This window comes from Rattus norvegicus, chromosome 12 (genome assembly GCF_021556685.1).
Source record: "Rattus norvegicus strain SHRSP/BbbUtx chromosome 12, alternate assembly SHRSP_T2T, whole genome shotgun sequence".
NCBI lineage: Eukaryota > Metazoa > Chordata > Mammalia > Rodentia > Muridae > Rattus > Rattus norvegicus.
This window is the reverse complement of record NC_141545.1, coordinates 24281563-24308310: the sequence shown is the minus strand read 5'-3', so window position 1 is coordinate 24308310 and position 26748 is coordinate 24281563. Positions and strand designations below refer to the sequence as shown.

The 26748-nt window shown below is 38.0% G+C and overlaps 1 protein-coding gene across 1 annotated transcript; it reads left to right on the top strand.

The window, feature by feature from the left end:
* On the top strand, positions 1-26719 carry Vom2r61 (vomeronasal 2 receptor, 61). The gene is given in 6 exon segments (NM_001099508.1): positions 1-200; positions 15966-16257; positions 16982-17788; positions 18755-18985; positions 19352-19481; positions 25812-26719. Coding segments are annotated over 6 exon segments (2568 nt in total).
* The last annotated feature ends 29 nt before the right edge of the window (positions 26720-26748 follow it).

The window sequence follows — 26748 nt, the reverse complement described above, 5'->3', positions numbered from 1 at the left end:
ATGCCCACTTGGATTTTTTTCTTTTTTACCCTCAAGCTTCCTATGCTCCTGTGCAAATTGCTTACCGATAAGTGTTTTGTTTCTTCCACAGACAATGTATACCAGGATGGGGATATGGTGATCAGTGCATTCCTACCCCTTTATACCTATCAAACCTCCCAACACACTGAAGGGGCAGAGAGCATAGACGTCAGTTTACGGTAAGTGTCTCCTGCCTGATCTACCTAACCATATTCTCCAGTGTGCACCCTTAACCCATCTCATTTTTTTATTCCCAACAGCACTTCTTCCATTACAATAAGATTTTCTTTCCATCCATTATCTTCTATTTTTATGGGTTTAGTCTGAGAAGAAAATCAATCTCGAGCCAGGTCCAACATTTCTGTCACACAGGAGGACGAATGATGTAACTTAGAATCTTATCTTGTGGGATAGGTACAGTTCAGTACTTAGGGTGACAAAACAATGTCCCTTCTACAAAGACTTTCCACTTAATATTTCTTCTGTGCACTTCCTAATGTTGGTACAGTTGGGTGGGACTGTGCTGACTGTGCCATATTTCTCAGAAGACTACCTATTCTATTTAGTTATTTCAAACTCTTTGAAGATAATTATTTCCTTCCAATTGTCTTCAAATGCTTTGGTGTTACAGGACAGACAGTCTAGGCACTATGAGCAGACAGCAGAGATCTTTGAATTTTCTCTAGGATCTGAAGTATACCTGTACAGGAACATTCATTTGACACTTAGAAATGTCACAACAGCAATCAAAGAACTCCTTACTAAAAGAATGAAACAGACTTGCACAGAATTTGAACAGGTGATTTCTGATGCTGTGAGCGGAGAAGGTGCCACAGAGAGCGGTAATTGTTACTCCTGTCAGACACAGATGTGTCGGGTGTTGCCTTTTTAGAGATCTAGAAAGAGATACAACTTACATGCTTAGGAACTCTGATATTCCCCCACAACTCCTAACTTTTTGCTGATGTATTTGCTTTCTCCTTATTTTCTCTTATGTCTGTTTCCATTTTACTATCTGCACTTCTGCCAGTGGTACATGCTTGCTATTGTCACTGTGCTATCCTGCTTCTCTGACTAAGAGAGTGATTAAGTCATTCATTTTAGCCTTAAGTGATCTTGTTTAATATCTTCTCTCTCTCTCTCTCTCTCTCTCTCTCTCTCTCTCTCTCTCTCTCTCTCTCTCCCTCTCTCTCTCTTTGTGTGTGTGTGTATTGTGTATGTTGTGTGTGTGTATTGTGTATGTTGTGTGTGTGTATGAGAGAAAGAGAGACAAGAAATTGAATCGGAGTGAGATAAAGAGAGTATGTATGACACATCTCACATGAGGACAAACATATGATTCTCTGATTTCCACAATCTCTGAAGCATTGTTTATTTGTCTATGCAGTATTTTCTAGATAGTTGAGAAATGAAATATGCCTGCATCCCCATCCCATATGCCTGTAGAAATGCTAAGTTACAAAGGAATGTTTAAATGAGGACAATTTTGTTGGTTACTGGAATTAAAATTTCTGCATTTACACTTTCACTGCAACCATTTACCTATTGAGCTGTGTCAAGCTCAGTGAACCTTGTATAAATTTTAATTCATATCCATGTCCAAACTTTCCCATTTACCCAATACTACATATACATTGAAATATATTTTACATATTTGTAAGATATAAATTCAACCCATTAATTCTTTTTTTTTTTGAGCTGGGGACCCAACCCAGGGCCTTGCGCTTGCTAGGCAAGCACTCTTCCACTGAGCTAAATTCTCAAACCCCCATTAATTCTTGATGTGATTATATTTATATTTTCAATGCTAACCATGTGGTATTCATTACATAATCAATTGGTATGCTGTCTCCTGCAGAAGAATATTTCTCTCACTCTCAACATTCTTTGACTGTAGTTATTAGTCTTGTGTTTATGAGCTCATGAACGTTCCCCTGTCACCATTAGCATGTCTATTGGTGTCATCATAACTTAGTTAATGTTTAGGCAGACAGGAGGTTTGTGTTTTGTTCTGAGGCTAGCACTATACAAATGGGGCCATTTTCCAGTCCAAAATTTTGTTAGCATATTGCTCACAAACATATTTTACCCCCACAAATAATACTTCTTGATATTTAATTTGTGGAACACTACAATTTTTACAATGCACTGTGATCACATTCATCCCCTGTAAACTCTCATCCTCCTTCCAGCCCCACCACTGCATCTTCCAATATCGTTCTCTCTCATCACACTGCCACACCCTTGTTCAGCCAGGTTCATTCCCTTTCATGCCCTGTATTACTCCCACCTTTTTCATCTTCTAGAATGCTTCCCTGCATGTGCTCATGACAGTGTGATTAACCTGAATAAATTTTCTTAATCTTCATAAGTCAGCTATTTTAAAATTCATTCAGTTCTGTTTGAAGTTTGAGTTTTTCCCTTAAGAACTCTGTGAAAAATCCATTGCAATATTTTTTATAATTTTCAATTTCATTTGCATTAGATAACTGTATTTTTATTTTAAAAGAAATTTACCAATAAAATCAAGGGAGGAAATATCAATTTTCTTGACAAAACAATAAATGTGTCTGGTTTTTTTTTACATACTATCATTAAATACCGGTTTCATAAAATAAATTTTTTCATTCTTTTCTTAGGAATTGTATTTTAATGTTTTTTAAAGAACTTGATTCATTATTTTTCTTTTTTCAAATGGTATTTCATCATTTTCAGTAATTTATTATCATTCCTTTAAAAATCTTTATGGGTGTCTGAGTGTATGTATGAATGTGTGTATGCAAATAAGAGTGTTTGGGAATGTATTTAGGAGAATGTGTGTATATGTGTGAATGTATAGTATGATTACCTGTGTTTGTGATGTGTTATTGTATGTGAAAGTGTATGGGAGTGGGTGTGAATCTGAATATGAGAATTTCATGAGTGTTAGCTGTAAAAAGTGTATGTTTAAGAATGTATAAAAGTGTGAGGGTGTGTGTGTGTGTGTGCGTGTATGCCTATCCACGGGTTGTGTATTATCAGACTGTATGTAGAGTTCAGGAAATTTTTTATATTCATGACGTTGGAATTACTGTATAGCAATTTTGACCCAGGTCATCTGAAAAAGTAGGCAGTTCTCTTAATTGTCACACTGTTCCACCCTTCCTTCCTTCCTTCCTCCCTTCCTTCCTTCCTTCCTACCCTTCCTTCCTTCTTTCTTCCTTCCTTCCTACTTTCCTTTTTTCCTTTCTCTCTTTTTTGGGGGGTGGGGGGATATTTTTTATTTACATTTCAAATGTTGTTCCCTTTCCGGGATTCCCATCCATAAACACCCTATCCCATCCACCTTCCCTGCTACTATAAGGTTGTTCTCCCTCCACAACCAGCCTCCCTTCTCGCCTCTATGACATTCCCCTACACTGGGTGATCAAGTCTTGGCATGACCAAGGGCTTCTCCTTCTGTTGGTGCCCAAGAAGGCTATCCTCTGCTACATATGCAGCGGGAGCCATTGGTATGCCCATGTTTAGTCTTGGGGTAGTGGTTTATTCCCTAGGAGCTCTGGTTGGTTGGTATTGTTGTTCTTATGGGGTTGCAAGCACCTTCAGTTCCTTCAATACTTTCTCTAACTCCTCCAACAGGAACACAGTTCTCAGTACAATGGTTTGCTGCTAGCATTCGCCTCTGTGTTTGTCATGCTCTAGCTGAGCCTCTCAGGAGACAGCTATTTCAGGCTCCTGTCAGCATGCACTTATTGCCTTCATCAATATTGTCTAGTTTTGTTGGGTATATATATATGGGCTGGATCCCCAGGTGGGGCAGACTCTGACTGGCCATTCCTTCAGTCTCTGCTCCAAACTTTCTCTCCATATCCCCTCCTATGAATATTTTGTCCCCCCTTTTGAGAAGGACTGAAGCATCCACACTTTGGTCATCGTTCTTCTTGAGTTTCGTTTGGTCTGCTGCCACACCATTTCTGCAACCACAATATGAACTTTTTATTTTCTAGCATTTCAAATGTTTGTTTCCCCTGTAAGATATGATAGAGGAAAAGGGTATGCATTCCATCGCTAGAGGTTTACAATATTCATATTTATTTTATTGCTCCAATATGTGGACCTCAGGAACTGTGAAGTGTACTAGAGACACAGACCTGGTGGGAAAGGCCAGGATCATGGGGAATAACTAACCCAGAATTTCTGATTCAGTACAGCCTGTCATACCGTCATTGGTATCTACCTACTTGTCAAATTAAAAGAAATTAATCAAATAAATAGATTGAAAGAAAAGGACAATTTCTTTTCTCACACACTTTATTAGCAGTGGTAATTAATTGTCCAGAGAAATGTGTTTAATCCTGATAATATACACACACAGTACACTTGATCATCTTCCACTTCAAAGAATTGAATGAGCCCATATGCCATAGCCACATTCCAGAAATTTTATAGCTCTCAATTATTAAAAGTAAGTGCTCATAAATCCTTAGAAAGTTTGTATTTACAATGTTACATTAATTTATAAATTAAATAAAGAAAATTCTGAAAGACATAAACAAGTGAATTCAAGCAAAAGCCAGTACCTAAATCGTTATAAAGGGCTAACAGAGTTCTAACAACTAATGATTTGTAACTTGATTATCAAGAGTTTAAGCACATGGTGGTTCATATATTCACTGGGAAAGAAAGCAATGAATAAATTGAACCTGGCATCATGAAATCGAAAGGAATTCACAAGGCAATGCAGGTTGTCTGTGGAGGAAATGATAAACCAACTCTTTCTTTCCTAATTACGGATATAGTACAGCAGAAAAATTTATTCTTCAGATACAATGAGGATATCATTCCACTCCAAATCAGTGGATGATACGTAACACAGAGAATGAAAGTTATGTGATTTATGCTTAAAAAATTACCTTATCATGAAAGTCACTGTTTCATTTTATTTCCACATCCACATATATTGGTGATATATAATATACCAGGAATTCAATATTTCTTTTTTTTAACATTTTTCCATCTATATTAAATTGGGTGTTTCTTATTTACATTTCAAATGTTATTTGCTTGCCCGGTTTCCATGCCAACATCACCCTGAGCCCGTCCCCTGCCCCTCTATATGGGTGTTCCCCTCCCTATCCTCCCCCCATTACCGCCCTCCACCAACAATCCCGTTCACTGGGAGTCCAGCCTTGGCAGGAACAAGGGTTTCCCCTACCACTGGTGCCTTACTAGAATACACATTGCTATGTATGCAGTTGGAGCCCCGGGTCAGTTCATGTATAGTCTTTGGGTAGTGGATTGGTCCCTGGAAGCTCTGGATGGTTGGCATTGTTATTGATATGGAGTTTCAAGCCCCTTCAAGCTATTCCAGTCCTTTCTCTGATTCCTTTAACGGGGGACCCGTTCTCAGTTCAGTGGTTTAATGATGGCATTTGACTATGTATTTGCCGTATTCTGGCTGTGTCTCTCAGGGGAGATCTACTTTCGGTTCCTGTCAGCCTGCGCTTCTTTGCTTCATCCATCTTATCTAGTTTGCTGGCTGTATATGTATGGGCCACAGGTGGGGCAGGCTCTGAATGGGCATTCCTTCAGTCACTGTTCTAAACTTTGCCTCCCTATCCCCTTCCAAGGATATTAATGTTCCCCTTTTAATGAACATATGAACTTTGGTCATCCTTCTTGAGTTTCATGTGTTATGTGCATCTAGGGTAATTCGAAGATTTGGGCTTATATCCACTTATCAATGAGTGCATACCATGTGTGTTTTTCTGTGATTGGGTTACCTCACTCAGGATGATATTTTCCAGTTCCAACCATTTGCCTTTGAATTTCATAAAGTCATTGTTTTTGATAGCTGAGTAGTATTCCATTGTGTAGATGTACCACACTTTCTGTATCCATTCCTCTGTTGAAGGGTTCTTTCCAGCTTCTGGCTATTATAAAGAAGCCTGCTATGAACATAGTGTAACATATGTCTTTGTTGTATGTTGGAGCATCTTTTAGGTATATGCCCAAGAGATGTATAGCTGGATCCTCAGGCAGTGCAATATCCAATTTACTGGGGAACTTCCAGACTGATTTCCAGAATGGTTGTATCAGTCTGCAATACCACCAACAATGAAGGAGTGTTCCTCTTTCTGCACATCCTCACAAGCATCTACTGTCACCAGAGTTTTTGATCTTAGCCATTCTGACTTGTGTCAGGTGGAATCTCAGGGTTGTTTTGATTTGCATTTCCCTTATAACTAAAGATGTTGAACATTTCTTTAGGTGCTTCTCAGCCATTCAGCCCTCCTCAGCTATGAATTCGTCGTTTAGCTCTAAACCCCAATTTTTTTATTAACTTGAGTATTTCTTATTTACATTTCGAATGTTATTCCCTTTCCCGGTTTCCGGGCCAACATCCCCTTAACCCCTCCCCCTCCCCCTTTGTATGGGTGTTCCCCTCCCCATCCGCCCCCCATTACCATCCTCCCCCCGACAATCACGTTCACTGGGGGTTCAGTCTTAGCAGGACCCAGGGCTTCCCCTTCCACTGGTGATCTTACTAGGATATTCATTGCTACCTATGTGGTCAGAGTCCAGTGTCAGTCCATGTATAGTCTTTGGGTAGTGGCTTAGTCACTGGAAGCTCTGGTTGGTTGGCACTGTTGTTCATATGGGGTCTCAAGCCCCTTCAAGCTCTTCCAGTCCTTCCTCTGATTCCTTCAACGGGGGTCCTGTTCTCAGTTCAGTAGTTTGCTGCTGGCATTCGCCTCTGTATTTGCTGTATTCTGGCTGTGTCTCTCTGGAGAGATCTACATCCAGCTCCTGTCGACCTGCATATCTTTGCTTCATCCATCTTGTCTAATTGGGTGGCTGTATATGTATGGGCCACATGTGGGGCAGGCTCTGAATGGATGTTCCTTCTGTCTCTGTTTTAATCTTTGCCTCTCTATTCCCTGCCAAGGGTATTCTGGTTCCCCTTTTAAAGAAGGAGTGAAGCATTCACATTTTGATCATCCATCTTGAGTTTCATGTGTCCTGTGCATCTAGGGTAATTCAAGCATGTGGGCTAATAGACACTTATCAATGAGTGCATACCATGTGTGTTTTTCTCTGATTGGGTTACGTCACTCAGGATGATATTTTCCAGTTCCAACCATTTGCCTATGAATTTCATAAAGTCATTGTTTTTGATAGCTGAGTAATATGCCATTGTGTAGATGTACCACATTTTCTGTATCCATTCCTCTGTTGAAGGGCATCTGGGTTCTTTCCAGCTTCTGGCTATTATAAATAAGGCTGCTATGAACATAGTGGAGCATGTGTCATTTTTATATGTTGGGGCATCTTTTGGGTATATGCCTTTTTGGGTCCTCAGGTAGTTCAATGTCCAATTTTCTGAGGAACCTCCAGACTGATTTCCAGAATGGTTGTACCAGTCTGCAATCCCATCAACAATGGAGGAGTATTCCTCTTTCTCCACATCCTCGCCAGCATTTGCTGTCACCTGAGTTTTTGATCTTAGCCTTTCTCACTGGTATGAGGTGAAATCTCAGGGTTGTTTTGATTTGCATTTCCCTTATGACTAAAGATGTTGAACATTTCTTTAGGTGTTTCTCAGACATTCGGCATTTCTCAGCTGTGAATTCTTTGTTTAGCTCTGAACTCCATTTTTTAATAGGGTTATTTGTCTCCCTGCGGTCTAACTTCTTGAGTTCTTTGTATATTTTGGATATAAGGCCTCTATCTGTTGTAGGATTGGTAAAGATCTTTTCCCAATCTGTTGGTTGCCGTTTTGTCATAACCACAGTGTCCTTTGCTTTACAGAAGCTTTGCAATTTTATGAGATCCCATTTGTCGATTCTTGATCTTAGAGCATAAGCCATTGGTGTTTTGTTCAGGAAATTCTTTCCAGTGCTTATGTGTTCGAGATACTTCCCCACTTTTTCTTCTATTAGTTTGAGTGAATCTGGCTTGATGTGGAGGTCCTTGATCCACTTCGACTTAAGCTTTGTACAGGGTGATAAGCATGGATCTATCTGCATTCTTCTACATGTTGACCTCCAGTTGAACCATCACCATTTGCTGAAAATGCTATCTTTTTTCAATTGAATGGTTTTGGCTCCTTTGTCAAAAATCAAGTGACCATAGGTGTGTGCTAAACCCCATTTTTAATAGGGTTATTTGTCTCCCTGTGGTCTAACTTCTTGAGTTCTTTGTATATTTTGGATATAAGCCCTCTATCAGTTGTAGGATTGGTAAAGATCTTTTCCCAATCTGTTGGTTGCCATTTTGAACTAACAACAGTGTCCTTTGCCTAACAGAAGCTTTGTAGTTTTATGAAATCCCATTTGTCGATTCTTGATCTTAGAGCATAAGCCATTGGTGTTTTGTTCAGGAATTTTCTCCAGTGCCCATGTGTTAGAGATTCTTCCAAACTTTTTCTACTACTAGTTTGAGTGTATCTGGTTTGATGGGGAGGTCCTTGATCCACTTGGACTTACACTTTGTACAGGTTGATAAGAATGGATGGATCTGCCTTGTTCTACATGCTGGCCTCCAGTTGAACCAGCACCATTTGCTGAAAATGCTATCTTTTATCCATTAGATGGTTTTGGCTCCTTTGTGAAAAATCAAGTGACCATAGGTGTGTGGGTTCATTTCTGGGTCTTCAATTCTATTCCACTGGTCTATCTGCCTGTCTTGTACCAATACCATACAGTTTATATCACTATTGCTCTGTAATACTGCTTGAGTTCAGGGATAGTGATTCCCCCAGAAATCCTTATATTGTTGAGCATAGTTATAGCTCTTCTGGGTTTTTTGTTATTCCAGAAGAATTTGCAAATTGTTCTGTCTAACTCTATGAAGAATTGGATTGAAATTTTGATGCATATTGCATTGAATCCCTAGATCGCTTTTGGTAAAATGGTTATTTTTACTATATTAATCCTACCAATCCATGAGCATGGGAGATCTTTCCTTCTTCTCAGATCTTCTTCAATTGCTTTCCTCAGAGGCGTGATATTATTATTATACAGATCTTTAACTTGCTTGGTTAAAATCACACCGAGGTATTTTATATTGTTTGGGACTATTATGAAGGGTGTCGAATCCCTAATTTCTTTCTCAGCATGTTTCTCTTTTGTGTAGAGGAAGGATACTGAATTTTAGTTAATTTTATACCAATGCACTTTGCTGCAGGTGTTTATCAGGTTTACTAGTTCTCTGGTGGAACTTTTGAGATCAATTAATGGGTTATGGGACTGTTCAGATGGTTTATCTGAGCCTCTTATTACTTTGGTACCTGGTATCTGTCTAGGAAATTGTCCATTTCCTGCAGATTTTCAAGTGTTCTTGAATATAGCCTTTTGTAGTAGGATCTGATGATTTTTGAATTTCCTCTGATTCTGTAGTTATGTCTCCCTTTTCACTTTCTGATTTTGTTAATTTGGACACACTCTCTGTGTCCTCTCGTTAGTCTGGCCAAGGGTTTATCTACCTTGTTGATTTTCACAAAGTATCAGCTTTTGGTTCTGTTGATGCTTTGTATAGTACTTTTTGTTTCTGCTTGGTTAATTTCAGCTCTTAGTTTGATTATTTCCTGCCTTCTACTCCTCCTGGGTTATTTGCTTCATTTTTGTTGTTGTTGTTGTTGTTGTTGTTGTTGTTGTTGTTGTTGTTTTCGGAGCTGGGGACCGAACCCAGGGCCTTGCGCTTGCTAGGCAAGCGCTCTTCCGCTGAGCTAAATCCCCAACCCGCTTCGTTTTGTTCTAGAGCTTTTAGGTGTGCTGTCAAGCTGCTGATATATGCTCTCTCTGCTGTTTCTTTATGCAGGCACTTAGAGCTATGAGTTTTCCTCTTAACACAGCATACATTGTGTCCCATAAGTTTGGGTATGTTGTATCTTCATTTTCATTAGATTCTTAGAAGTCTTTAATTTCTTTCTTCATTTCTTCCTTGACCAGGTTATCATTGAGTAGAGCATTGTTCAACTTCCATGTATACGTGGTCGTTTTTCTTTATTGTTATTGAACACCAGCTTTAGCCTGTGGTGGTCTGATAGGACGCAGCAGATTATTTCTATCTTTCTGTATCTGTTGAGGCCTCTTTTATGACCAATTATATGCTCAAATTTGGAGAAAGTACCATGAGGTGATGAGAAGAAGGTATATCCTTTTGTTTTAGGATAGAATGTTCTATAAATATATGTTAAGTCCATTTGGTTCATGACTTCTCTTAGTCTGTCTATGTCTCTGTTTAATTTCTGTTTCCATGATCTGTCTATTGATGGGAGTCAGGTGTTGAAATCTCCTACTATTATTGTGTGAGGAGCAATGTGTGCTTTGAGCTTTAGTAAGGTTCATTTTATGTATGTAGGTGCTCTTGCATTTGGATCATAGATATTTAGGATTGAGAGTTGATCTTGGTGGATTTTTCCTTTGATGAATATGAAGTGTCCTTCCTTATTTTTTTTGATGACTTTTGTTTGAAAATCAATTTTATTCGATATTAGAATGGCTACTCCACCTTGCTTCTTTAGACCATTTGCTTGGAACATTGTTTTCTAGCCTTTCACTTTGAGGTAGTGTCTGTCTTGTCTCTGAGGTGTGTTTCCTATAGGCAGCAAAATTCTGGGTCCTCATTATGTATCCAGTTTGTTAATCTTTGTCTTTTTATTGGAGAATTGAGTCCATTGATGTAGACAGATATTAAGGAATAGTGAATGTTGCTTACTGTTATCTTCATACTTGGAGGTGAGATTATGTTTGTGGGCTTGCCTTCTTTGTTTTGTTGTAAAACGATTAGTTTCTTGCTTTTTCTAGGGTGTAGCTTACCTCCATGTGTTGGACTTTACCATTTATTATCCTTTGTAGGGCTGTATTTGTAGAAAGATATTGTGTAAATTTGGTTTTGTCATGGAATATCTTGGTTTCTCCATCTATGTTAATTGACAGTTTTGCTGGATATAGTAACTTGGGCTGGCGTTTGTGATCTCTTTGGGTCTGTATGACATCTGGCCAGGATCTTCTGGCTTTCATAGTGTCTGATAAGAAGTCTGGTGTAATTCTTATAGGTCTGCCTTTGTATGTTACTTGACCTTTTTCCCTTACTGCTTTTAATATTCTTTCTTTGTTTTGTGCATTTGGTGTTTTGACTATTATGTGATGGGAGGAGTTCCTTTTATGGTTTAATCTATTTGGAGTTCTGTAGGCTTCTTGTATGTTTATGGGCATCTCTATCTTTAGGTTAGGGAAGTTTTCTTCTATGATTTTGTTGAAGACATTTACTGGTCCTTTGAGCTGGGCGTCTTCACTCTCTCTATACCTATTATCCTTAGGTTTTATCTTCTCATCGTGTCCTGGATTTTCTGTAGGTTTTGGGCCAGTAGCTTTTTCCATTTTCCATTATCTTTGACAGTTGTGTCAATGATTTCTATGGAATCTTCTGCTCCTGAGATTCTCTCTTCTATCTCTTGTATTCTGTCTGTGATGCTTGTATCTACGGCCCCTTGTCTCTTCCTTTGGTTTTCTATATCCAGGGTTGTCTCCCTTTGTGCTTTCTTTATTGCTTCTATTTCCATTTTCAATTCCTTCACCTGTTTGATTGTGTTTTCCTGGAATTCTTTCAGGGGTTTTTTGTTTCCTCTCTAAGGGCTTCTACTTGTTTACTTGTGTTTTCTTGCATTTCTCTAAGGGAGTTCTTTACATCTTTCCTAAAGTCCTCCATCATCATGATCAAATGTGATTTTAAATCTAGATATTGCTTTTCTGGTGTGTTTGGATAATCAGTGTTTTCTTTGGTGGGAGAATTGGGCTCCAATGATGCCATGTCGTCTTGGTTTCTTTTGCTTGGGCTCCTGCCCTTGCCTCTCCCCATCAGGTTGTCTCTGTTGTTACCTTGTTCTGATATTTCTAGCGGTGGCTAAACCGTCCTATAGGCCTGTGTGTCAGGAGAGCTGTAGACTTGTTTTCCTGTTTTCTTTCAGCCAGTTATGGGAACAGTGTTCTGCTTTCAGGCATGTGGTCATTCCTGTCCACTGGCCTTTAGCTGTTCCTGTGGGCATGTGTCCTGAGTCAATCAGGCAGGTTACTTGGAGCAGAAAATTTGGTCTTACCTCTGGTCTCAGGTCTGTAGTTGCTCCTCAGGGTTGGGTTTAAGCTCTCCGTGAGGACAGCAACCAGAAGGGCCTGCCTCTAGTTCTGGGTCCCTGTCACAGGGGGCCCTGATGGTGCTAGGTGTTTTCCTTTAGGGTCAGAAATGTGGGCAGAGAGTAGTCTCCTCTGGTTTCCCAGGCGTGTCTGCCCCTCCAAAGGTCTAGCTCTGCTTCCCATGGGATTTGGTTGCATGGAGCTGTTTGACCAGGTCTGTTCAGATCCAGGCGCAGTTTGGACTGCAGTGCTCCTACAGCTTGAGTGCCCCTATCTTCCTGTTACCAGAGGCCCTATACAGTTTCCTCTTGGGCCAGGGATGTGGGCAATGGTTGGCAAAAGTGGCGGTCTCTCCTGCCCTCCAGTCTCAGGATTCACCACATGTCTGGGCAAGGAGCCCTCTCTCCCACGGGGTTTGGGAGCAGGGAGCTGTGAGCCAGGATCAGAAAGGTCAATGTTTCCTTTTATGTCTCCTCATTTTTAGTGAGAAATTTTTATATAAGCTTGAATGTATAATAAATCAAAATATTAATGATATAAATCAAATGTGTACTAGTAACAAATCATAAATATTTTAAAGAAATTTTTAGTATACATGAAGTTTAACCATCTATTAAAAGATGGTTTTAAATACTAATCCTGTTGGAGTGCTTAGATTTATATACAAAATATGAAATGCAGTTTTAGTATTTAATACTGCATGATGAATGTAGTGATTATGCAATGATTTCAGGTCTGATTATTATTTAGGTATATTTTTCTTCTCTTTTTTCTTCTAAGGATATATTATATAGCTTTCGCCAAGAGCATATGTTTTTTTATTAATTTTGTTTTTCTAGGATATTTTATGTATTTACATTTCAAATGCTATCCCCTTCCTGCCCTCTCCCATATCCCCTTACCCCTCTCTGTGATTCTATGAGGATACTCTGATTACCACCCACCCCCTCCAAACTCAGCCCCCTGGTATTATCATACATTTGTGAAATGAGCCTTCACAGGACCAAGGGCTTTTCCTCCCATTGATGTTGGACAATGCCATCCTCTGCCACATATGTGGCATGGGTCCATCCATGTGTACTCATTGTTTGTTTAGTCCCTGGGAGGTCTGATGGGGTTTGGTTGGTTGATATTGTTGTTTCCTGTGGTGTTGCAAACCCCTTCACCTCCTTAAGCATTTCTTCTAACTCTGCCATTGGAGTCCCTTTGTAAAGTTCAATGGTTAGCTGCAAGCTTCCTCATCTGTACCAGTAGGGCTCTGCCAGAGCCTCTCAGGGGACAGACAGATATAGCTCCTGTCAGAAAGCAATTATTGGCATCAGCAATAGTGACTGGGTTTGGTGGCTGCATATGGGATAAATCCTATGGTATGGCAGTCTCTGGATGACCTTTTCTTTAGTCCCTGCTGCACTCTTTGTCGCTTTGTATTTCTTCCTGAAAATATTTTGTTCTCCTTTCTAAGAAGGAATGAAGCATCCACATTTTGGTCTTCCTTCTTCTTGGGTTTCATATGATTTTTCTTAGGTATTCCAGGCTGTGGGGCTAATATCCACTTAGCAGTGAGTGCATACCATTTGTGTACTTTTGTGTTGGAGTTACCTTACTCAGAGTGATATTTTCTAGTGATATTTCCTCCATTTGCCTATGAATTTCATGAAGTCATTGTTTTTGATAGCTGAATAGTACACCATTTTGTAGATGTACCATATTTTTTTAATCCATTCCTCTGTTGAAGGACATCTGGGTTCTTTCAAGTTTCTGGCTATTATAAATAAGGCTGCTATGAACATAGTGGAGCATGTGTCTTTATTATTTGTTGGAGCATCTTTTGGGTATATGCCCAAGAGAGGTATAGCTGGGTCCTCAGGTAATGCAATGTCCAATTTTCTGAAGAATCCCCAGACTAATTTCCAGGGTGGTTGTACCAGTCTGCAATTCCACCAACAATGGAGGGCTGTTCTTCTTTCTCCACATCCTCACCAGTACCTGCTGTCACCTGAGTTTTTGATCTTAGCTATTCTGACATGTGTGAGGTGGGATCTCAGGGTTGTTTTGATTTGCATTCCCCTGATGACTAATGATGTTGAACATTTCTTTAGTTGTTTTTTGGCCATTCAATAATCCTCAGCTGAGAATGTTTTGTTTAGCGCTGTACCCCCATTTTAATAGGGTTATTTGGCTCTCTGGAAACTAACTTCTTGAGTTCTTTGTGTATTTTGCATATTAGCCCTCTATCAGATGTAGGGTTGGTAAAAAATATTTTCCCAATCTGTTGGTTGCTGTTTTGTTCTAATGACAGTGTCTTTTGCCTTACAGAAGCTTTGCAGTTTTATGAGATCTCATTTGTTGATTCTTGATCTTAGAGCATAAGCCATTGGTGTTTTGTTCAGGAAATTTTTCCCAGTGCCCATGTATTTGATACTCATCCCCACTTTTTCTTCTATTGGTTTGAGTGTATCCGGTTTGATGTGAAGGTCCTTGATCCACTTGGACTTAAGCTTTGTACATGTGGATTGGCAGGATTAATATAGTAAAGATGGTCATTTTGCCAAAAGCAATCTACATATTCAATGCAATCCCCATCAAATTTCCTACTCATTTCTTTATAGAGATAAAAAGAGCAATTTCCAAATTTCATTTGGAATAACAAAAAACCCAGGATAGCAAAAACTATACTCAACAATAAAAGAATTTCTGGGCAACCAACATCCCTGACTTCAAGCAGTATTACAGAGCAATAATCAGAAAAACTGTATGGTATTGGTAGAGAGACAGACTGGTAGATCAGTGGAACAGAATTGAAGACCCAGAAATGAACCTACACACCTATAGCCACTTGATCTTTGACAAAGGAGCTAAAACCATCCGATGGAAGAAAGATATCATTTTCAACAAATGGTGCTGGTTCAACTGGAGGTCAGCATGTAGAAGAATGCAAATCGATCCATTCTTATCACCATGTACAAAGCATGTCTATTTCTTATCTTGTTCTGAATAATGCACACAAGAAACATTGTACAATTGTGCAGATTAAATTTTTTACATTTATGCATATAAGTATATATAGATAGAGAAAAAAGATAAATGAGAATATATAGTAGATAACATAGAAATGAATGTAGATGAAAGAATATGGAATAGAAAGAATGTAGAATTTGGAATATATAAATTGTCATAATTGTGAATCAAATGACCAACTTACTAAAAAAAAAAAACAAAGGACAAAACTAACCATTTAGATCTTAAAGGGTATACAACTACACAATCTGAAAAGAGACACATTGATGTAGACAAGAAGTATAAGGGGTAGAAAATATCATCAAACACCTCAAACTTCACTAATTCATATTACTGTCTCCAGCCCTAGACAGGCTTTGACAAGTGTAACCTTGAACAAGGGCATAGAATTATTTTTTTTCATTTCAGCTTTCATCAGGAACTCTTAGTATGTATTGGTTCAGTCTGGCGTTCCACAAGCTACACACTGCCAATCCCTCAAAACACATAAAATATATTTTTTAATCTTATAACAGGTAGACATACCATGTTAAAGATGAACACATAGTTGCTGGTTGTTTCCTGAAAGGAATACAGACTTATTCATCTATGCTCAAATATTTACAAAGGCATTAGTCCCCATAGGAGCTGCTAAACATGACAACAACCTGTGCTAATGACACATGAGCAATCTTGGGAAAGAAGAGGCAGTTTGAACACTGAAGCTCTGAGGAGGTGTGTTTATTCAATGCATAATAGTGAATGTACTCAGTTGAACACCCCAATGGTGATTTGAGATAATGTGTAATGATCCCTATGTCTTCTACACAGGATTACCCCACACAACTACCAATTTGTGATGGCCTTAATTTTTGCCATAGAGGAGATCAACAGAAACCCTATACTTTTACCTAACATGACGCTTGGATATGATATTCACAGTGCTGGATCCATTGAAAGAGAGACAGTAATATGTTTCCTCAAGTGGCTAACAGGGCAGAACAGACTCATTCCGAACTATACGTGCAAAACAGAGGAAAAATCTGTGACTGCCATAACAGGAACAACATGGGAAATTTCTTCCCTAATTGCCATATTTTTGGGTCTATATAAATATCCACAGGTGAGATAATACGGATAGGAAGAAAGGAAAATATTCTCATTTGATTCCATTATTTGGGTACCATAAAAAATAATAAGGGGGATGATTCATTTTTGTATGATTCAAAATAATAGTATTGGGCTGGAATATAGCACAAAAGTAAAGAAGGGTTTCTGTGCAATCAGGATAAAAGTTTGGTGCAAGCCTCACATATACCCTCATGACAGCAAACAAGATACAAGATAAATCCTGTGGCATCTTATCTATTCCCCAAGGCAAAAGACATGAAGCCCAGAGAGAAAGAGAGACCCTTCCTCATAAGCAAATGTGCAAAAAATTAGAGAACACCTGCTGTGCCCTTTTAGCCTTCACATGCATACATATGCTGTATGCACTGTAGAAAGCTGGGCGCACACACACTTTTATGCAGACAAACACAGACACTGTCAATGGACCAACTGTTTAAACATTCCTAAAAAATACATAACTTTAAAGCTACATGCTTTGACATATTACTAGATTTAAGTTTCTTCTGTTTGAAATGTACAGACAGGTCTTAAGATATACACATGTGTCTACAATTAAAGTGAGTATTTCAACTCATTTTCCAGAATCATATCCCAGTACTAGACTTGACGTTAAATAAAAATTGGATTTCTAAACATTAAGTCACTGTGTTATGATAATGTTTCTGGGATTTCCAGAACCTCCTCATTAATGTCTATCCCTACTTTCATTTTTACAGCTGAGCATTGGACCTTTTGAACCAAGTATGAATAACTCTGAGAAGTTTCCTTTTCTGTATCAGATGGCTGCCAAAGAATCTTCTTTGGCCTTAGGCATGGTCTCATTGTTTGTCCATTTCAAATGGAATTGGGTGGGACTGGTCATCTCAGAGGATGAGAATGGTGTTAACTTTGTCACAGACTTGATTCCACAAATGGAAAGAAACACAGTCTGTGTAGCCTTTATGGAATTTATCCCAGTTACTCACATGATGGACCTGGAAAACGCTTATGAATACCCTATTCGGATTATGAGAAACCCAGCCAAAGTTGTTATCATTTACGCTAACACTGAAACTTCCTTAGGTGTGCTGTTTAGAAGATGGGAATATATACTTCCGTGGAGAATCTGGGTTACCACTTCAAAATGGGAAGTCATGACTTCTATGAGACATTTAATTCTTGACTCATTCCATGGGACTCTCATCTTTTCACAATGCCAAGGTGATATTTCTACTTTTAAAGAGTTTGTAAAGACAATGAGACCTTCTAAATACCCAGATGACATTTTTCTTGCCAGACTGTGGGAGATTTACTTTGATTGTGCAATATCTAATGCTACCTGTAACTCATTAAAAAATTGTTCATCTAGAGGTAACTTGGGATTGTTACCTTGGTACCACTTTGACATAGCTATAAGTACTGGCAGTTACCATGTATACAATGCTGTATATGCTGTGGCCCACACCATGCACAAGATGCTTAGTCAAGAAATAGACATACACGGAATGAAAAATGGAGGAAGAATGAATTTCCCACCCTTGAAGGTAATGGTTTTTCTTTGGATTCTGGACAGTATCACAAATGTAACTTTTTAAAATTGGCCCATATGTACTCTAAACAAATTCAATGGGGATCCTTTTAGAAGACAAGTTTTCTAGATTATTTTACTGACTGGAAGAAAAGTCTATACCTGGGTGTTAGTCTCCTTCACTTCAAAGGTTCTCAATGGTGAAAATTGGATCTTTTCCTACCTTGTTCTTATATATGAAAAGAAGTGACTTGATATTTTAAGGTCCTAAGAACTGTACAGTACCAGCAAGTCAAATATTCTTAAAATATCTCATGAAACTGTAGAACTATAGATGTTTTCCTACATTTCTTTCATTTGCTCTCATAAAATATGTGGACAAAGGCCATATATGAGAAATGGATTATTTTACTCACAATAAGACATTATAGACCAGCATCAAGATCAACTCAATTTGACAGAATTTTAATGAAGCTTGCCACATAAATTTCCATAATCAAGAGCAATTAGCTATGAGTATGGTATTGCTCAACTGGCTCCCTTGAGTATATTCAGTTCAGGCACAGATTATGAAATGAACCTGCTTCAGTTAAGGATGGGTATTCACACCTCACTTAACCCAAATGACACTCACATAGACATAATCAGAGTACAAAATATCCTAGATAATTTTACACTGATAACTCAAAACCAGATTCCTGTAGACTATCAGTCTCATATGCAAAATGCTCATGTATCATAAACTTTGCTCACCAGTGCTGAAAATAATTAGAATACATAAGGAACATTAGTTCGGTCTCACTATTCTGTTAACATAATATACGGTACTTATGATGTCAATTCAATGTAAGTATACATATTTCTCAATCATATATGGGTAACAGTAGTTCCCTTTTTGTTGGGATCAATGAAAATGTGAATGTGACATAATTCAAACACTTAATAATAAAAATTACCATTATGAATCATAAATGTTCCTTAGCTGAACTCGATACTGAAGAACATCAAATTCATGAATCCTGGGGGAGATCCAATATCTTTGAATCCTTCAGAGAAATTGCACGTGGATTATGACATTCTGAACTTCTGGGACTTTCCACAAGGTCTTACATATAAAGTGAAAGTAGGAACATTTTCTCCATATTTTCCACCTGGTCAACAATTGTCGATTTCTGAGGACAGGATAGAGTGGAGCATAGGAGTGGAGCAACAGGTGGGCAGAATCTTACACTATTCTGTAGAGAACACAGGTTAAAACCATGAAAAATGCCTTGGTGAGACTGATGCCTCCTCGTAAATTAAAAGATGAATCTAATGATAAAGTTACAAACTCACTTTCCATGTTCCACTGCTTCCATGTTCATTTGTCTATGGCTGCAAAGAATTAGCACATTCTTATCAATGTTATGCATGATCTTAATATATATATACATATATATAATATATAATAATGTGTATTTATAGTAGCATAAATAAATAGAATGAGCGTGCAGAATATTAAATTCATTTTTCCCAATCCTCTAATATATATCAGTTACCAGGTTAATTCTTTATGTCCTCATTTCTCTAATATCCTCAGATTCCTGTCTCTGTATGCAGTGAAAGTTGTGGTCCTGGATTCAGGAAATCTCTTCAGGAAGGGAAAGCCGCTTGCTGTTTTGATTGTGTCCCATGTCCAAAAAATGAAATTTCCAATGGAACAGGCAAGTGTGTACATTAAAGATGAGGTTCTCACAACATTTTTAATCCATATATCAAAGTTGAAATTATGCAGAAGAGAAGTACACAGATTACATTCTTAAGATTTTGTGCTCATAATCAATAGTTATATTCAACAACATAGCTCCTTGTTATAGTCTACATTTAGGGCCTTATATGATTACAAGCCATATTTAATTCAATTAATACCGGTTGGGAATGTGAAAGAATGCTAAGAATAATCTCTTCCAGAGAATTTAACAAGTGTAATTATTTCCAGTCTTTTCGACCTATATTAACATTACATTAAAACCATTAATCTGTCACTAGCTCAACTTTAAAATGCCCAGAACAAATCCTGAAATAAATATGATATTAATAGACAGTAGACTTGTCTTAATTAATTTAGGCACTCAAGAGATGGCTTAGAAGTTAAGAAAAGCAGCTTCCCTTCTAGTGGAAATGGGTGTGACCTCCACTAGTATTATGATGGCTTGAAACTCTTTGTAATTCCAGGCCCAAGGATCTGACACCAAATTTTGACCAACCTTGACAGCATACTCATTTGTGACACAGACCAACATGAAGCAAAAATATTCAATCCAAACAGCATGGGTACTAATAGATTCATATGTCTCATATATAACAATATATGGCATAAATTGCTACCAATGTAAAATTCTGCTTCCTGATATCTGTAATTCAAATAAGTAGGTAAGAAAATATGTGTAGATGCACAATTAAGGTTATGTGCAAAATCCTACAGAATGAAGCAAGTGATGCTACATACATTTGAGATTTCATCATGGCTTTTTAAAAGTGTTCAAACCAGAACATAGATGACCAAAGGACATAATCAATGGTTCTTAGTACTGTTAGGTATGGCTGAGTATGGAAAAAAATCATGTAATATTCAAAAAATATTGAAGTAGTTGAATAAAACCCAGCCCCTCAAAACAATAGGTCAATCTTCTGGAATATTATTGTACTGGCTGGTTTTGTGTGTCAACTTGACATAGGCTGAAGTTTTCATGGATAAAGGAACCTCAGTTGAAGAAATGCCTCCAGAGATCCAGCTGTAAGGCATTTTCTCAATTAGTGATCAAGGAGGGAGGGTGGTATCATCCCTGGCTGGAAGTCTTGTGTTCTATAAGAAAGCAAGCTGAGCGAGCCAGGGTAAGCAAGCCAGTAAGAAACTTCCCTCCATGGCCTCTGCATCAACTCCTGCTTCCTGACCTTCATGAGTTTTAGTCCTGACAGATTTTGGTGATGAATAGCAATGTGAAAGTGTAAGCTGAATAAACCCTTTCCTCACCATCTTGATATTTTCCTGATGTTTGTTTAGGAATAGAAACCATGTCTAAGACAATCATGTATATATTATAACTATATATGTATATATATATATATATATATATTATAAATCACACATTCAATGCATGCATGCAATGATGCATACAATATAATTGTGCATTGTCATTGTATGCAATGGACTCGTGATGAGGATCATGTAATATTGGCTCCATCCTTGAGATGTAGGTATTTATAAATATCCCACTGCTAACATAATACTCACAGAAAAGAGACTTTATCTAGTTCCACTAAATCAGGCACAGGAAAATATTATCCCATATCTATTTTTGTTCCAACGATTTTGAAATCTTAGCTTGAGAAGTAAGGCAATGAAGTAGACAAAGGAGGTGAAGAATAGAAAAGAGAAACTCAAAGTATCTTAACTTAAACAGACAGGATACATGCCTAGTAGACCCCAAAGACTTTAACAGAAATATCCTACAGCTGATGCATACATTCAGCAAAGTAACAAGACACAATATTAACTCAGAAAAAAGTCTTCTTAAATAACAACAAACTCATCAGGAAATAAATCACGGGAACAATACTATTACACTAAAAATACCTTACAATAATTAAAATTATAGACTGAAAACATCAGTACACTGAAATATTTAAACACGGAAGAAAGTAAAGAACATATCAAAAGGTAGAAATAATTCCCTTGCTCATTGTGAAAATTGCTAGTGTCTTCATTGAGGCTGATTCTGATAAATCATTAAAATTGTAATTAAGGGGTGAAATGCTTTGTTTCATGTTTTAGCCCTGAGCTTAAATTCCAGAACTTAGGGGTTGGGGATTTAGCTCAGCGGTAGAGCGCTTGCCGAGTGAGCGCAAGGCCCTGGGTTCGGTCCCCAGCTCCGAAAAAAAAGGAAAAAAAAATTCCAGAACTTAGAGAAATCAGGCAAAAAATTGAAAGGGGAAAGTTAGGGGCAGGAACTTATAAAGAACCCATAGGAAAATGGAAGCCGAAAGTTTGCGTCACATGGTTTGACCAGAATGCTTTCTGAAGCAATGTAGTATCAATTGTGCAATAGAAGTCAGACCCAAAATGAGCCGTCCCTTTCCACATCAATTATTATTCAAGAAAATATAACAAAAACTTGTCCACAGGTCAGGCTTATAGATGCTTTTTCTTTTTTTTAGACTACTCCTTTCCAGATGTTTATTCATTTTTGGTACATTGTCAGAAACCATCAAGCACATTGATATCCCCAAAAGGAACCCAATAAACATAATCTATAGCCTACTCTATGTACACACACTCACAACCTTATCCAGGTACAAGAGTCAAGACAATGAAATATCCTCCATATTCATCAACTAATTAATGGATAGTTAAACTATATACAAATACACATAAAAGAATAATTTATCTATGAATATGAAATTATCACACAATGAATGTTAATGCAAATAAAATTGAGTGAGGTAATGCAGATGAAGAAATAATGTTGCTACCAACAATCTTTTACATATATATGTCATATGTACATATAAATACATATGTATAATCTTTAAAACTTTAGATATGGGTTTAAATTGAATGTGTATAACAGTCAGGACACATGAAATGGTTCATAATGGACACAGCTGAAAACATATGAATTTGAGAAATATAATAATGAAAAAACAAGGATTTGGAGAGTGTGGTCTGTAATTGATTTGAAGAGTAGAAGAGGAAGAATGGGGGAACATAACTAATAATAAAATCCTATCTCAATGTCATAAGTAAGCCTACCCCTGCTGAAGCTGCAGAAACTGTAGTTTACAGGTGTAGAATTTCACTGGAGCAATCCCGTATGGGGAGACAATGCACAGCTGATTTACCACTGGCTATCAAGTAAAAACCCACATGTCACATATGTGCTACAATCTTTCAGTGGGTTAGTCAATGAAGTAATAGAGACAACCCCAAATACTTCAGAACTTAATGTTAAGATCCTATTGCTTTTGTAGAAACCACATATCTGAGACATAAGCAACTGATCTAGAGGTTTTCTTCTTGCTGATTAGTGGACACAGAATTAGACAGACTCTAAGCACAACACTTTGGATAATATGTATCAAGAATCTTACTGTGTTATAGAGGGAATTTCAGAGAGAAGTAACCTAATATGGAGGGAATCTCATTAAGACACAGGAAGCTCTAAAGCAGCTTAAGTAACAAATGTCACAGTGAATATCCTTAATCTCAGTATGTAACACTTTTAATGCCTTCAGAGACTCTGGGAAAATGTCCAGATACATTAGAACAATCGCTCCAAACATGAATAGAAACAGAAAGGATTAAAGTTAGAACATTTTTAAAAAGAACATCTCACTGAAGCAAAAAGAGATAAGCCCATATCCCTGAGACAACAAGAAACATATGAGGTTTCCAGAGATACTATTCACCCTGTGATGTTGTCGGGAAACTGTGCTATAAACTCCAAGTTTATAGGATTTTTTATCATCTCTGTTGGGGTGAGTTTTTGATAATGGAGCATTTTGAATCATGTCTCAATCACTTGTCTTGCAGTATGACAAAAATTATTTCTAAGGCAACATACAAAAGAAAGAAATTAATTTGGGGATCATGGTTTCATAGCATAGTAGATTTCCTTCAAACAATCATGGTGAGCAAGGAAGTATATTGTAAAGTACAATGTTCTAGCTATCACTCAAAACTTACTTCTGATCCAGAGGTAGCACAGGAAAAATGAAAAGAAAGGAAGAAAGAGAGAGGAGAAAGGTAGAGACAGAGGCATACAGAGATACATAGTGGGACAGCAAGAGCAGAAATGAAGTCAATAGTATGGTGAATATATACAGCTCCCATTATCTGAGATGCTATATTTTCAACCTACTAAGAAAAGCAGTCAGTTTTTAATGGTGTGACATGTAGTATATGTAGCACATTCTACATATAGCTTCATGGTCCATGATAGAGTCAAACACCACTTAATTAATACTCCAATGTTAGGTCTCAGAAGCCTTCTTTTGACTAGTTGCTCAGGGCTAAGAGTCGACCAAAGTCTATAGCCTCTTCTGTTGACCTGGGTTCTGGCTAAGAGGTGCAAGGTAAGCTACTATTGCTGAATATACATATCACTTCATGAACAGGTCCAGAGACTCCTGAGCTAGGACTGACATAAAGGACTTCTCTTGAGTAGCAGCTTTCATAACAGAAGGCATCATCCAAGCTTCCGAAGGAGAGAAGCAACAAGTAGACCTACCCACCTATGATACCTATAAACCATTTTAACAACTAGCATGACATGATGGCCTTATCAGTGCAGTGTCACTACACATACCTTGATGGAGCCCATCATATCCATAACTGGACATAACATGGGCTTACGAAGACAAATACTATATCTTTATTTGGAATCTAGTTATAGTAATAACCACAGCTAAGTTTAGTCTTCTCCTATCACTAATAAGATCACTTGCCCACCAATAGAGTTCACTACAGAATACCACAACCACTCAGAATATAGAGCGGTAGACAGTTCCAATAGTAGAGGTATCTACAAAACACACACGAAATCAAACATCTAAGGTTTCTAAAATGTTCTAAAAGAGGAGGAAGGAATATTTTAACAGCCATAGTACCAACAAGTTTAGTACAACATATATCTGCCTGTAATATCAAAAACTGTACATAAAGGCTAATCAATATGTGTACCCAAAGGTAAACTGAAACACTTTACATGTAAAATAGATATTTTAAAGTGGACAAGAGACACCACATGGGCCTCAGTACTACACTCAGAACAAATACTGTTGGCAAGTTGGCAACTTGAAAACAGGGAACAGAAAAGCTGTAAAGATGAACACACTCTATCAATAATTTTTTATGTAATTAAAGTTAAAGTTAACATTATGTTGTAGAAACTAAAACTTACATAAAGGAAAGTCATGCTCTCCATGTGAAATAGTGTATACCTCTTTAATTTCTTGGGAGTTGACAAATCATCTTCCATGGGGTACTTAGATGACTACCTAGTACCTCAATTAAACAAACTGGGTATAAGATTTAGAAATCTGATTTAGTGCAATAAAAATGTCCTTCGTATCGTTCCAGTATTCAGATTAGATTATGTCTTTCAACAAATTAACCAGAAGCATCTTCAAAAGTAAAGAATTTACTTAACCTTCCAGCTCACAGTTTATGATGAAGGGAAGTTATAGAAAACACTCATGGCAGGAATCTGGATGCAGAAACCAAAGGAGAGACCATGGAGCTGCTTACTGCCATGCTCCCCATAGCCCATTTAAAGTATTTGTTAAAATAACAGAGGATGAATCTTCAAGGTTGGCAGGGGCCACAGATGAGGAGAACCACCAACTAAAATCATTAAGAAAAAAACCTCACAGACTTGCCTACAGTCAACCAGATAGAGACATTTTCTCATTTGATATTCTCATTTCAAAAGTGCCTTCATTTTGTTCTAAGTTAAGAAAACTATAACCAGCACCAAAGATGATATTTTGGAAATATAAGCTTGGATGGTTGCTAGCTGATGAGGCATTCATACTAATTAATGTGATTACCAAAGACCTCAGCGTGTTCTCAGGGCTTTAACTTTTCTCTGCCATGAGACAAAAAGAGTAATAGTGTCCAACAGGTGCCTTCTTGCTCCAGAGAACATAACATTCACTGTTTTAGATGTAACAGTAAATACTATTTGCCCTCATGGATACCTCAGCACAAATTAACATAGCACACCATATATATTTTTAAAAATAAATATGGTGCTTTGGAGATAAGAAAAAGTGTCATGAGTACACATGAGAAATGAAAAAGAAAACACAGTTGTTTTTTACATGATATTTTATGAATTGGATATAATCTCTTGAAAGAAGAAACATTATTAATTTTCTTCTGTGGACAGAAAAATAGTGGGCTTACATTTCAGAATGAGCAACATTCAGGCATGGTAGTGTACAAAGGGGAAAGATGTTGAGGTTGTAGTATCATGTCACATTGCATTTCTTGCCAGATATTGATCAGTGTGTGAAATGTACAGACGACCAGTATGCCAACACAGATCAGACTCTCTGCATCCAAAAAGCTGTGACATTTCTGACTTTTGAAAACCCTTTGGGTATGACACTCGCCAGCATGGCCTTATGCTTTTCTATCCTCACCTCTTTTGTCCTGGGGATTTTTGTAAAGCACCAAAACACTCCTGTGGTGAAGGCAAATAACAGTACTCTCAGCTACATCTTGCTCATCTCCCTCACCTTCTGCTTTCTTTGCTCATTTCTATTCATTGGTCAGCCCAACACAAGCACCTGCATCCTGCAGCAGACCATGTTTGGAGTTGTTTTCACTGTGGCTGTTTCTACTGTCTTGGCAAAAACCATTACCGTCATCCTGGCCTTCAAGAGCACAGCTCCAGGAAGAAGGTTGAGGAGGTTGCTTATATCAGGAGCACCAAAATTCACCATTCCCATCTGTACACTAATACAAACTGTCCTCTGTGGAATCTGGCTGGGAATATCTCCTCCATTTGTGGACACAGATGCACACTCTGAACATGGTCATATCATTATTATGTGCAACAAGGGCTCAGTAACAGCCTTCTACTGTGTGCTGGGATACCTTGGAGCTCTGTCCCTAGTGAGCTTCACAGTAGCTTTTATGGCCAGGAACCTGCCTGACACCTTCAACGAAGCCAAGTTCTTGACCTTCAGCATGCTGGTGTTCCTCAGTGTTTGGATCACATTTCTCCCTGTCTACCACAGTACTAAAGGAAAGATCATGGTGGCTGTGGAAGTCTTCTCCATCTTGGCCTCCAGCACAGGTCTTCTAGGTTGTATCTTTATCCCCAAATGTTATATTATTCTTGCAAGACCTGACATGAACTCATTGAAATCCAGAAGAAATAGAGTTCAGTGGAAGTAGGCAGGTTTTAGAATACCTCAGTTTACTTC